Source organism: Pelodiscus sinensis, chromosome 2 (genome assembly GCF_049634645.1).
Source record: "Pelodiscus sinensis isolate JC-2024 chromosome 2, ASM4963464v1, whole genome shotgun sequence".
Taxonomy (NCBI): domain Eukaryota; kingdom Metazoa; phylum Chordata; order Testudines; family Trionychidae; genus Pelodiscus; species Pelodiscus sinensis.
Window position 1 is genome coordinate 57,148,228 of NC_134712.1, and position 14,478 is coordinate 57,162,705.

The window sequence follows — 14,478 nt, forward strand, 5'->3', positions numbered from 1 at the left end:
AGTAAACATACTACAGCCTGGTACTGTATTTTGAATGATCACGGAAGTAAATTGTATAGATTATTCCTGTGAAAATTCAGAAAAATATATGAAGAAAAATACATAACTTAAATTTGTCTCCTCTTTTCTACATGTATTCAGAGCCCACTATCATCCTGAACCTCATCTTTCCATATCAGCCAAGGATATTGAAGTCATAATAGCAAAGAACTATGATGTTCCCTGAAGCCCTCAGATTTTCTTGACCATTGTTAAATGGAAGATAAAGAAAAAAGTGTGTCTGTGTACACACTATGTGTGTGTTTGTGTGCATACCTATCTCTATCTATATATACACACACACACATATATAGAGAGAGAGAAAATCAGAGCCCCTTCAGCCAACCTCACAGACTGGACAAACCTGACATTATGAAGCAAAGATCAGATGGAATTTTCCTGCTTGTGTCATTTTGTTTGAGAGCTCTTCAAGGCAGTGACATTTCAGATCTATGTTGTGTAGGCACAGAACACAGTACAGGCACTATCCCCAGGATTTCCATTAAGTTGACTACTGTCATGCATCCTTGTCTTCAGTGCCTGGAAAAGCCCCTTCCTCGCCCTCAGACTCTTCCTTCTAGGGCATGGTAATAGGAAGCTCTTCATTGACCTCACCATGTTAAGAACTTGCAATTCAGTATTAAAACAATAATTATCAAATCTTATGAATCAGGACTTTGGATCAGGACCTGCAGGGATCAAGAAGGATTTCCCCCCCCCCCCCCCAATACACAATTGGCCAGATGCAGTCTAAGGGTTTTATTGCCTTCCTCTGAAGCATCCAGTACTATTCATAGCTGAAGGCAGCACAACTGACAAGATGGGCCAATGCTTGAAGGTGATTCAGCTAATCTTTGTTCCCATATATGTGTCTGCTTGGCCCTTGCTCACATACTCAGGGTCAAACTAATTGCCAGATTTGTGGACAGGAAGGATATTTTGTCTTCCTCTGCAGCACTGAGAAGGATTACTTGTAAGGATCATCTAGGCACATCCCACTTAAACAGTTCTCTGCCACTGCAGGGCCCATAGCCATTGGTGGAACCTGGGTCACTCCTGCTCATTCTCCACAGCACACAACAGTTTAGTTTCCTGGATACTGGAAGGTGGGTGAGGTATTTGTCTTGATTTGGTCCAATAAAAAATCCATTTGGACCCATTCAGAAGTAAGATGTTTTTTATCTTTTATTATTTATAAAATGGGGTACAGAGCAGGTGAGTGTTCTCTCCCGAGTCACCCAGCGAGTCGGTAACAGAGCTGGCAACAGATCCCAGGAACCTTGACTATGAAATGTGCTAGACCATTGACTTGTAGGATGATCAACAGGGGGAGAGAACATCTGGTGTCAAGAGAGGAGGAGGAGAGAAAGGGACTACCCCGCCAAAAGCAAGACAGAAAAAAGTGGCCCCAACTGAAGAAGGAAGAACAGTATTGTGGGAGGGAAAAAAAACAGGCAAAAAAGTAAAATGGGGAACTGGAGACTCCCAGAGGAGATAAAGGCTGATACAGCCTGTAGTGGGGCAGAGTGGCCACCCACAAACCCTGAGGGGGAAGAGTCACTGTGTGAGCCCTCTTGGGGGGAGTCTGACCCCACCTTCTCACTGACCGGAAGTCAGGTGGTGTGGCTAGGACTATACAAAGCCAGAAGCTGATGACTGGCCTACTCCCCTGGACCTGCCAGAGGCTAAGGACTGGCCCAGACCCCTGCACCTGCTGGAGGCTGACAACTGGCCTGGATCAGCAGACCTGCTGGAGCTATCAAACCCCAACAACCCAGCGAACCTGCCGGAGATCCAGGTACCTGTGGGAGGGGTGAAATGGAAATAGCCCAGGGATAGCTGATCACAGTATGGCTGAACCAGAGCTAGGGTCAGCATGTTGCGGTCTGGATCCCCGCAGACCCAGCAGCAGACCACTCTGCTGCTGTTAGGGCCCTGGGCTGGGATGCAGTTGAGTAAGTGGGCCTGCGTCCCCCCGTCACCCTATTCCTGAGTGGCAGTCTCTCCGTTCCAATATTTAAGGCCAAATGCCTGTGTTTTCCAGGTCTCCACCTGAACAAGGAGCACACACCATTAGTGTAAACTGCAAACTGTATTAACTGTTTGCTTGTGGCCCTGCCCTGAACCAGGGCTTGGTCCACTGAATTCTGTATCTGTTTGCTTGCGGCCCCGCCCTGAACCAGGGCTGGAGCTACTGAACCCCGTGACTTGTTTGTTGGCCCACCTGGGCCTCTCATTCCAGAGACTGGTGCACTTGACCTTGATCTGGCCTCATCGCAGGCCCAAAACCCAGAACTAAAGAGGCTCTGTGGACTTAGTCGGAGTGATCACCCACTGACTCGGAGTGGGAAGAACCCCTCCATGAGCCCCAGTGGGTTATACAGCCCAACCATATCCTGAGGATGGAGGGAAAGCAACCATTTACAGAGAATTTGGTAAACAATCTGGTCAATCCCAATGGGAAAGAAATCATGGTCTCTTTCTATGGGGGAAGCATTTTGATCCTCATATGGGTGATCAACAGGATTGGGACTTTTATTACAACCATAACACTAACCTCTACCACTTTAGCTACTGGAGTAGCAGGTTACAGTAGGCTGTTGTTCTCTATGAGATACATTTTGCCAGTGGGTTGCTCAGGTATTTGCTGACCTAGAGGAATTCTGAGACTCAGAAATCCTGGGTTCAATTCCAAGTTCTAGAGGACCGCATGCACTAGTGCTTATAAACCCTACTGACCTGTCTGCTGCCTCTGCGTACCTATTCAGCTCCCTCAGTGCCTATTTCTGTATGTCCTCCCACCAACATTACTCCATTGCATTTAGCACTGAGGAAGTGAGGAAACAGATTGACAGTGCCAGATGTGTACCCAGAAGCCTCCTGCTACAAGACAGACCCAACAAAGAAAATAATAGAACATCACTGGCCATCTTCTACAGTCCCCAGATAAAACCTCTCCAACGCATCATCACTGATCTACAACCCATCCTGGGCAATGATCCCTCACTTTCACAGGCCTTGGGAGGCAGGCCAGTCCTCATCCACAGATAACCTGCCAACCTGAAGCAAATTCTCACCAGCAACTATATACCATACCACAGTAACTTTAACTCAAGAACCAATCCCTGCAACAACCCTCGGTGCCAACTCTACCCACATATCTACACCAATGACACCTCACAGGACCTAACCACATTAGCCACAACATCACAGGCTCATTCACCTGCACATCTACCAATGTAATATACGCCACCATGTGCCAGCAATGCCCCTCTGCCATATACATCAGCCAATCTGGACAGTCCCTACGTAAAAGAATAAATGGACCCAAATCAAATATCAGGAATGGTAATATACAAAAACCTATAGGAGAATACTTCATTCTGGACACATAGCAGCAGATTTAAAAGTAGCTATCCTGCAACAACAAAAACTTTAAAAACAGACTTCAAAGAGAAACTGTAGGGCTACAATTCATCTGCAGATTTGACACAATCAGTTTAGGATTAAACAGACTGTGAATGGCTAGCCCACTACAAAAGCAGTTTCTCCTCCCTTGATGTTCACACCTCTACATCAGCTGCTAGAAGGGGCCTCATCCTCCCTGACCCAATTAACCTCGTTATCTCTAGCCTTACTCTTGATTGGAACTCTTTTCTTATGCCTGTATATTTATACCTGCCTCTGGAATTTCCACTGTCTCTGTCTGCGGGATTGGAGCAAATCCAGTTGTATCTTAGGGCGTGCATTGAAAGCATATTAGCTAATCTGCATTCACTCCCCTCTCATTCACTCCCCTTGTGGATACTCATACTGTGCACTTCAGAGTGTCATCAGGCAATTTAATTTAGTAGACTTCCAAAGTGTATTATGCATGTACTATTAGTGGCAATATGGGGAGTTTGTGCAGAGTAGCTAATGTGTCCCATCTACTGCAGACTTTTTCCTGTGTAGGCAAACCCTGAGGATAAACAGACCAAGCTGAGAATGAAGTACAGGTGCCAGAGTTAAGTGACAACCTCCTTTCCATTACAAAGGCAGTGTTGCCAACTCACATGTGGTTTTTTGTTGGCCTTTTTTTTTTTTTTTTTGAGTGTAAGTGGTTCTTAAAATCCTTAACTGCTGCAATTGTGTTATCTCAGCTTTCAATATTTAAGAGATATCTAGCCCTGACTGTTGTAGACAATAAGCTTAAAAACATGAAGCCTAATGTATCTAACAACAGAAGAATAAAAAGAACCCTGCCTTTTTTGCTTTTCTTGAATCTCATGACATTTTGATGCCTGACTAACATTTCTGAATGCTTTGTGTTAGCAATATACAAAAAAACTACTCTTGGCTCGGGTGGGGGAGAGCCTAGAGTGAAATGAGACCTGCAGGGAGGTCCCCTAAAGTAGAATCAGTACCCTGGTAAGCTGGAGAAACCTTCCAGAAATGAGAAACACCCCAGAAAGGAGATTTATAACTATCTTCTTCCAAGGGTGAGGAAGTCTGAACCCAAAACTGAGGTCAGAAACATCCAAGGAAAAAGATTTTCCAGGGAAATATGATTGGTACCCAGGAAAAGACCCTGAGAAGTAAAGAACGCAAGTTTGGCTTTGAAGTACAGGGCAGATATCTTAGCTGTTTAGGGTTAACAGCGCTAGGAAACCTTAGTAGAAGCCAGGAGTGGATCCTCCCATTCTACTACCCTATGGAGGACTTCACCCTTAGATGACAAGTTTTGTGTTAATCAGAAAAGAATAATTAAAATAACAACCTATTCAAAAATAAGTTAGTTTGAATATGCGTACTTATGTTGAAAAAAATATATTTACCATGGTGGATAATGCCATTTTCTAATAAAGCTTGTCCAAGATTAACACCTTCTTCAGATTTGTGTATTTCTCCAATTTCCAATAACCAGGACACAAACTCACTAGATTAAAAAAACAAAACAAAATCACTCATGTATGAAACCCCTCCACCCATTTTTTAAAGGTTTTAAATGCTAAAGAGTAATTCTGTATAATATTCCCTATTCATTTAGCAGATTGCAATGAGTAGTATTCAATTCTGACATAACACAACACACTTCAAAATATTCTACATAACAGAATTATTTCCAACATATTCTCATTTTCCACTTGTATTTATTATATGCAGAGATGGCAGTGACACCTCCTATTAAGGTTGTCAGACACTTTCCATTGTAAAATCCTGTTTTCAGTTTCTTATAGCTTTTCGAAACTTTAACTGTCAGGCTGAAATTTTTCATGCTGAGTGTCTGCCACAGGAAAAAAATTTCTGGAAAATTTCAACCAAAACTGTTCAGCTAGTCCTGACAACAAGATAAAAGGAAAATATGATATTCTGCCCATGTTAAAAATATTTAGTGTTTTATTTTTCTTGAGACACTTTAAATGCTCCTTTTCTTTAGAAATCTGAGAGAGAAGGGATGTCCTTTGTGTGATGGATGGTTTTGGGGGGGGGGGGGTTGTTTTGCTTTTACATTTCTGGGAAAACCCACCCAAATTTGACCAAGTTATAAGTACATACATATCTCAATTTGTATATGCCCAGTAGAGACTCGCTCAGTGTCAGTGGAAGTTTTAGCTGCAATGACCTAGCATGCTCCAGCCTCAGATTCAGGGGTCAGAGCAGGACTTTCTCTGGGCTCTGTAAGCCATGGTGGGTCTGGGAATCAGATTTGAGCGGCTGAATGGTCTTTCTCCTGAGTTCTACTGCTAAACCCAAGCAGTGTCGATGAGGAAATTTCCTAATTCACATATGTAAAGGGGACAAGAATCAGATAGACTGGGATAAAGAGTCTGGGAGTGGGAATGGGACACTAGAAGTGGAAGTGTGAGGGAGGGGAAGGTTGGGACTGACTGGACAAGGAAATGGGATTGGGAACCAGTGAAGTAGGGGGAAAGGAAGTGATGGAGAGAATACACCAGTAGGGAAGCAAAGGAGAGGGCCCAGGGACATAGGTCCAGCAGCTACTATGGACCAAAAACTTGGTCGGGGCAAAGTAGGCAATTGGATATTGGGGAAAGGGAAGAGTCAGATCATTTAAGGAGCCTGAAGGGTGAGGAAGCAAGGAATCTGGACTGGGATCAGATAAACAAGGAGAGTAGGATTGGGATGAGAAGTCTGAGTGGATACTAAATTGGCTAGGAAAGAAGAATAAAACTAGGGTGTGAGGCCAGGTAGGAGAAGACACTGGACTGGGATGGACACAGGCCAAAAGAATTTGTGCCCAAAAGGGCAAATTTCCCTGCAGCACCTGGAATAGAATCCAAGACTGCTGAATCTCATCTTTCCTCTGCTGTCAGCAAATATCTATGAAACCCACCGGCAAAGCGTGTGTCTTTCTCTAGTTAGAGGATGTCAACTTACTATCATTATACGTTACTCCATTAGGTCAAGTAGCAGAAGTCTATATGGTAGCCTTAACTAACCCTGTTGATATTACATTTGGGGGTCAGCGTGACACCACATGCTGCCCTCCCACCCAGACCCCTAGGAAATTACACACATGCACACAAATACTGTATTAAAACATTTACTGAAATTCCAAAATCAAGTGCTCAAAATTTAGGAAGTGCCAGAATTAAGATTGCTCATGTAACCTTAATACACTACCTTTTGTGTCTGGATTATAATACAGGCTTTAGGCACATGATCGCATCCTATTTGTAAAACAGGACCCCTAATTTTTGCAGTTGCCAGAGTGGCCTGGTCTGTGGATGAATCAGGGATGGGTGTGAAGGAAGCTTGTGTCTGTAGGGCTGTTGTGATAATTGGGTCTCCATTGTGAGTTCAATTGTGAAAACTGAAGGTAATTTTATAAAAGGTCACAATAAGCTACAATAGCAAACATTAAAGGAATAAAGTATGAAAAGTAAAATTTGAAAAGACTCATAGAATTAAAGATTACTAGAACTGGAAGAGAGCTTGAGAGGTCATCAAGCCCAGTCCCCTGCCCTCTCAGCAGGACCAAGCACCATCTAGATCATCCCTGACAAATGTCTGTCTAACCTGCCCTTAAATATCTCCAGTGATGGAGATTCCACAACTTCCCTGTGCAATTTATCCCAGTGCGTAAACACCCTGACAGAAAGTTTTTCCTAATGTCCAGCCTAAACCTCTTTTGCTGTAATTTAACCCCCATTACTTCTTGTCCTATCACCAGCAGTTAAGGAGAATAATTTTTCTCTCTCCTCCTTGTAACACATTTTTCAGTACTTGAAAGATGCTATCATGTCCCTGTCTCAGTCTTGTCTTTTCCAAACTAACCAAACCTAATTCTTTCTGTCTTCCCTCGCAGGCCTTGTTTTCTAGACTTCTAGTCATTTTTGTTACTCTTGTCTTGACTGTCTCCAATTTCTCCACATCTTTCCTGAAATGTGCCCAGAACTGGACACAATACTCCAGTTGAGGCCTAATCAGTACAGAGTAGTGGGGAAGAATTACTTCTCATGTCTTGATCACAACACTCCTGTTAGTGCATCCCAGAATTATGTTGTTGTTTTTTGATTGTTTGTTTGTTTGTTTTTTGCATCAGTGTCACACTGTTGACTGATATTTAGCTTGTGGCTCACTATGACCTCTAGATCCTTTTCTGTAATACACCTTCCTGGACTGATGGAGCCTAAAATTAAAAGGCTTACTAATATAATTTGAGGACTATGTAAAGACTGTGCTTGGTAAAGAAAAAATGATGGAACAAGAGATCAATGAACTAAAATTAATGTGCTGGAACTAAGATCTATTGGGGTACGTCTAGAAAGCAGAGCTATTTCAGGATATGTCCGGCAACAAGCCCATATGGATACGTCTTAGCAACAAGCCCATTATTTCAAATATATTTGAAATACAGGCTTGCTATTCCAACATCCTGGTAAACCTCATTCCACGAGGATTAAAGTACTTGTCAGAATAGTGGTTTATTTTGCAATTTGGCGCTGTCTACACAGCGCCAAATTTTGAAATAGACTATCTCGAAATAATCTATGCAATTTGTGTAGCTCAAATTGAGTAGCTTATTTTGAGCTATGTGGTGCTGTATAGACGTGCCCTTGGTGAATAAAATAATGAGCAGATAGGCTATTCCCTCTCTCACTCCCTTCTTGGGTCCCTAATGAAAGAGGCTTTAGGAGAAAAAATGGCAAGCGATTTTCAAGCAAGCTTCATCAAGGCTGCCACCTCAGTATCCAGAGAGCTCGGGGACCTTCATCATTCTGATTCTGAGGGATGTCCAGACCAGACTGGGTGAGAGAGGCACAGATGACACTGACACATCCACTAGGTGTAGTGGCATCCCAAACACCACTTGGGATGTGAGACTTTGTCCTCGAGAGTCCTTTTGCTTCCCTATTATTCTATCTTTGTCGTTCTTTTTTCTCCTTTTAAAATGTATTTTGCTTGTTTTTTCTTCTGGTAAATGGCACCAGACTTTCAAACAACAGCAGCCACACCAGCAGTTTCAGTCCATGTCACCTAATTTCTTCTGCCCCCTCCATCCTCACCCCCTGGAAAGGACTCTTATTAATATTGTTAATAGCATCTAAAAGACTGTTAAACAAGGGGTTATTTTCTTTCCAATGATTCTCTCCAGCTTCAGAAAGGGCATAAGGGATGTTGTTAGAATAAAAGCCTTTTTTAATACCTGATATTTCAAATACTTTAATTGTTTTCTTTTCTGTATCTTTAAAAATTCCTTTTAAACATTTGCTAATGGCTTGTTTGCCATGGTACTAAGCAGGCTAATTTCTTGTATGAAAACACAGGGGCCTGGTCTACACTAGGACCTTATTCCAAAATTAGTCCCCCAAGGTCAATTATCCAAGTGATGCGTCCACACTAACAAACCCATTATTCCAGAATTAGGGGGCATGGAATTCAAACTGTAGTCCTGCTTTTCACAAGAAGTAACACTATTCCCAACCTTATATCGCCAAAATAGCATTAGTGTAGACAATCTGGAGCTGCTAATTCAAACTAATTGGCCTCAGGGAGGCCACCAGCAGCAGTCCTCTCTGGCCACACATGGCATCTCCACAGCTAACCCCCCCGCCACAGAGCTCTAGAAGTCCAGGGAACTGGGAAGTGCCTACTCCACGTGGCCAGCTTCATGAGCCCTGCACACGGAGACATGAGGACCCTCAATGTCCCCTTGGACACCCCGATGGTTGCCAGTACTTCTATTCCCACAGCCTCCACTGCTCAGAGATGCAAAAGAGCTCCAGCCTGGAGCAATAGGGAAATCCTGGCCCTCACCGAGGTGTGGGGGGAGTCCACAACCTCCAAAGCAAGAAGAGAAATGCCCATATCTATGGCAGGATTGCCACCAGCCTTGCAGAGAAATGCCATACCAGGCTCCTAATAAACCACATTTAATGACGCTGTACTTTCCAAACAAGTAAACAAAAAGCTCTTGAAAGTCATAAGGCTCTCCAATAAAAATATTTTGTGGTTCTGTGGTCAAGCCATTTTGAAATTATAATTAATCAAATAAGCTAGGCAAATGCTCTCCAAGTTCAAAAGGTGAAACCACTTCATCTGATGTAAGCTAACACTTCAAATTTATATCTAGCTTCCAGAAATGTTCTATCTTGAAATAAAATTATAACTGTGAAATTTTCAAGAAGATTGATTTAAATTTTGGTTAATTTAGGGAATGGAAGAAAACTGGGCCTATAAGAGGAAGTTTTTTCATGCTTAATTATAGATAATACTAAACAAGTTTTAGAATGTGTTTCTAACTGCTTAAAACCCAAATGATAAAAATGCATACCATACCTTCCCAGAAAGCATTTGGGGAAAGTAGTTAGTTTTCTTTTCCTGTCTTTGATTAGGTTCCCTTGTTTGCACATCATTTTGTAGAGTTTCTCTCCCTGCTCAGAGATCATCACCCAAGTATCTTGTTCCATTCCCAATTTTAAACCTGTCAAAAAAAAATCCCAAAATGCTTTTGTATTTATAAAACACTATCAGATGTACCTGACATTGCTCGGGTCTGTAACTTAAGGAATCTGTTTTGGAAAAATAAATATGCATTATTTCAATTATTGTGTTTTTCAAAAATGAAGGCTGAAGTGCGTTCTGGGGTCAGGAGCAGGGGATAGGTGGCTTAGGGCAGAGGGCTGGGGGATGTTGGGGAGTTTACAGCAGGGAGAGACGATGCTGAAGTCAAGGCAGGTGGGAGGTGCACGACTCCAGGAAAGGTGCTCAAGGACAGGGGGCTGGAAAGTGAGGAGCTTACTAGGGTCACCTGTGGCAGTGGGGGATAGCACTGCTATGTCAGTGACTCCTCCCTGGGGGCTGGATCAGCAGTCCCCTGCCAGTGGGCCCACCCCAGTTGCCCTCCCCTGTGGCCTTCAGGCTGTCTGAGGGCAACCAGGCTCTCGAGTCGAGAGCCGCTCCAGCTGCCTCCCCTCCATATCTTGCAGGCTATCTGGGGAAGCAAGGTTTTGTGAACTGCTCCCTGCTGCGGCACCGCTCCCCTCTGGCTTCAGGCATGCTCCTCCCAGCAACTCTCTTCCCCCCACGTCTCCCCACAGCCTGCTCTGGGGTGTGCCTCTGGCCTCCAGGCTGTCTGGGGGGAGGCCCGGCTCTGGGGGCTCCCCTCCTTCCAGTTTCCCCCCCTGCCAGCACTACCAACCCCTGGTCCTGCAAGCTGTTTGGGGAAGGTCCAGGCTCTCGGGGATGTCCCCCCTCCAGCATTTCCTCCACAGCCTACAGTCTCCCCTAGTTGAGGGGGCATGCTCTAGGTTTGGGACAAAGGGGGCTCCTTACCACTGTGCTAGCAGGCAAGATGATAGAGCCCCAACCCTGCTGACCACTCTCTTGGTGCTGCAGTTGCTGCCAGTAACTACTCAGTATTGCATCCCTCCCATCTCTGTGCCCCTCCCTTTTGCATTCCTTCTGTCTCTGCCCCCTCCCTTTCCATATTATAGAAAATCCTAGCACTTCACATTCTGCAGGCACAATCAAACCCTAAGAGGGTAAGAGAAAGTTGCACGCCAAATTTGCTGGTCCTAGCTCTTATGGCAGGGGTGGGGAACCTAAGGCCCAGGGGCTGTATGTGGCCCCTGGCTTGCCTGGATCTGGCTCTTCTCCCAGCATTGAGGAGCCCATGATGGTGCTTCAGCCCTCCCTGATCCCATGGGCCCGAAGCACACAAAATGTACTAGCCTGGTGTGGAGGGAAACTTGGGGAATGTCTCGATTGGAGGTCATGTAAGTGAGGGTTTTTCGTTGGGGGGGGGAGGGTTGAGTGTGACCCTCGAGTTAATTTTTTGTGAGTCAGTGGCTCCTGACCCAAAAAAGGTTCACCATCCCTGTCTTACGGTTTAGGAGGAGCTTTTGAACAAATGAACAAACAGACAGAGACAGACGCACTCTAAAATATAGAGAGATATCCCAGCTATCAGCATTATCTTTCAATTTTTAGATGTAAGTTAACAAGCATAAGCAATGAATGTAAGCGTAAGTATATAAAAGCAGTCACAACTAGACACATTAAAATTATGTTTATGAGTAATTAGATGCTACTATTAAGATGAACAACTAATCTCCTTAAACGCAAACAATAAAATACTCCAAAAATATTTGAGAATATAATATTAAAATGTTATTGATACCTTCTTTATAGTATATAAGTGTATATTTATTCTCTCTTACATTGATATTTCAGTGGGAAATATTACTGCTATTATTTACATTGATTTCAAGTGAAGGGGCATATTCCCCCACCCAGTCCACACATTTTACATTTTTCAATTTTTAATGTTATTCCCATATATTTTAGAGAGTTTGTGTTTTTGTCTGTCTGTCCATCCATCTGTTTGATCAAGAACTCCTAAACGGTAAAAGCTAGAACCACCAAATTTGGTACACAGCTTCCTCTTATCAGAACTTGAAGCAAGGCCAGGGTTTGGTTGTGCCAAGAAAACTGGGAGCGCAGGGGGCAGATGAGGGACATGCACCTCTCCCCTGACTGCAACAGACAGATAGACAGATGCACGGACATACAGACTCCCAAATATATAGTAGATTTCTTGATACAATTTGAGCTCCCATTGCCCCAGAAACATGGTGATAAAAAATGGTTCTGGTTCATATCTCAAGTTAGAGTATTAATAGCTACAATAAACCCAATACTTCAGCTATACTATTTTTCTCCCATTTTGCTCAGTGGTATTTAATCTTGATTTCAGGAACGAATATAGTTTGAACTTCCCTCAATATATCTTCCACATAGTTGGTTTTGATTTATCATTTCAGTTTATTTATATATGAAAGATTGCCATAGCAGGAAAAAGGTGTCCCTTTTTGTTTAGACAAGAAGTTGAAAAGGACCCACCTCACAGGAGAGTAATATTTTCTATGCTCAGTTTCTTTTTGCCTCCTAGTTTATACACATCTTTTTCCTATAACAAATTACCTGTTCTATATCAGTTTCTTCACTGGAAAAACTTAAAAAACAATTAATAGTTTAGCAGCACCTTAAAGGCTAAGAAAACATGTAGATGGTATAATGAGCTTTTGTGGGTACAGCTTACTTCTTCAGATGAATGGCGTATTAAAAGTCCAATTAATTCATCTGAAGAAGTGGGTTGTACCCACAGAAGCTCATGATATCATCTATATGTTTTGTTAGTCTTTAAAGTGCTGCTAGACTATTAGGTTTTTTTTTTTAGTTTTTCCAGTTACAGACTAACTCAGGTCAATTTCATGTTGGATTTCCTGGGTGTGAGAGTGTTAGATCCTTTCACAAAGGAAAGCGCCTGATCATAACCTCCTTCTCTGGGCAAAACTTCTAAGGAAGTCAATGAGAACTTTGCCTAAGTAAGGCATTTAAAAAAACAAGCCTTATTCTAAATTGATCTGTTAGACAACACACTGAGGCTAGGTTTACACTATAGGGTTGTTTTGGTTTGGTTTTTTTTTTGGAAAAAGCTATGCAAATTGCACTCTGCAATTTGAATAGCTTTTTCCGATCGCTTTTCTGGAAGAAGCTTTACCGCCATTTGGCCCAGTCTAGATGGGGCCAAATGGCGGAATAGCCTCCTGTTTCAGCTGAGCCCTTATCCCTCGTAGAACGAGGTATACAGGGTTCCCAGAAAGAGTGCATTTGCTCTTCCACAAAAAGAAAGTGGAAGAGGAAACATGTTCTTTGGACATGGCAGAGTTTTTCCAGGACACTGGAGGTATCCCAGAAAACCCCCACAGTGTAGACGTACCCTGATTAGACTGGAGTTACAGCAGCTAAATAGCATAACTTGTGATCAAAAGGTAAAACAATGAGATTTCTTTCATTATTGTATTTAGAATTGTAACAATATGCATAACATTAAAATAAAAGCACTTGAAAAAGTTTAGCTACAGACCATAATGTTTACATCCTGCAGTTGCCAGAGGGACTATGAAAAAGCATATACTACAATTTTTTTTTAACTACAACTACTATGAGCCTAATTAAATGAATTGTTTCTCTTCTCTTTTTGATTTTTAGAAAGCGGGCCAAACTTGGTTTTCAGTTATGTGCGTGCAAATCTATGGACTTCATCTGAATTGTACACACATAAAACAGAGGAATTTGGTTTCATGTCTCATTAAGTAAACATAGAATTAAGGAATCTTTTAATTCACGGTGAATACGAATTTTTTTATGGTTACTTTTAGAGTATTTGAATTCTGTAAAGATGTTTGTTTGGTTCATGAGTCATCTGGCATCCTGCTTGTAATTAAGTTGATGCATCCTGCCTCATAAGAGGTGTTTATACAGATGTTTTGAAAATTGTCTGGGTGGGAGGGGATAGAGCAAGTTTATGAGTTGTCTGAAGACCAGCATTTAAGGAGCAGTTTGTTAGATTCTGTGGTGCGGCCCAGTATGATTGTTGCCCCACTCTTTATTTATCTCTTCATCTGCCATTCGATCCCCTATCTCTTTCTATTTACTTCCTCCTTATTGTCGCAGAGCAGGTCCCTTTGACCACGGCCTCGCGCGCGCATTGCACATTCTGCCACACAAAGGCCCCTCACAGAAAATGTAGGCCGCTGACACACTCTGAGAAAGCATAACTTGTAAGCGCACAATGCAGCTTTCTGTGAACGGAATTCAACCTTGTAGGCATCTAAGAACAGGGAGGTGAGCATGAATAGACAGAACACAGATGCAAGAGATAAATAAGACTCTCTTGACCGGTCCTTGAAGGTAGGGAGATAGGCATAGGGAGATAAGACGCAACTGCCATGCACACTGAGCATGCCCGCACCCGGCACTATCCACAGGGCCATCAGGCGGGCATTATGAAAAATCCTACAGGGCAATATTACACATTACCTCATTACCAGCCTATCAGGCCCGGCCAGGGAACAGACCCTAATAAGGTACCGGATATCAGGTTATGTTATAAAAGACCCTCGACCCCTTTGTTCAGGGAGGTTC

At 43.0% G+C, this 14,478-nt stretch overlaps 1 protein-coding gene across 4 annotated transcripts in view; it reads right to left on the bottom strand.

The window, feature by feature from the left end:
* The window catches only part of PREX2 (phosphatidylinositol-3,4,5-trisphosphate dependent Rac exchange factor 2), a 266,937-nt gene that overhangs the window by 141,249 nt on the left and 111,210 nt on the right, over window positions 1–14,478 (bottom strand). For all 4 annotated transcript variants that reach the window (XR_012901404.1, XM_075920573.1, XM_006131490.4 and 1 more), the window contains exons 10-11: window positions 9,826–9,970; window positions 4,857–4,957 (exon numbers count right to left, since the gene is read on the bottom strand). Coding sequence is in view for 3 of the 4 variants with exons in the window: in XM_075920573.1 (XP_075776688.1) it covers window positions 4,857–4,957; window positions 9,826–9,970 (246 nt within the window). In the remaining variant the exon portion in view is untranslated. The remainder of the gene's footprint in view (window positions 1–4,856; window positions 4,958–9,825; window positions 9,971–14,478) is intronic.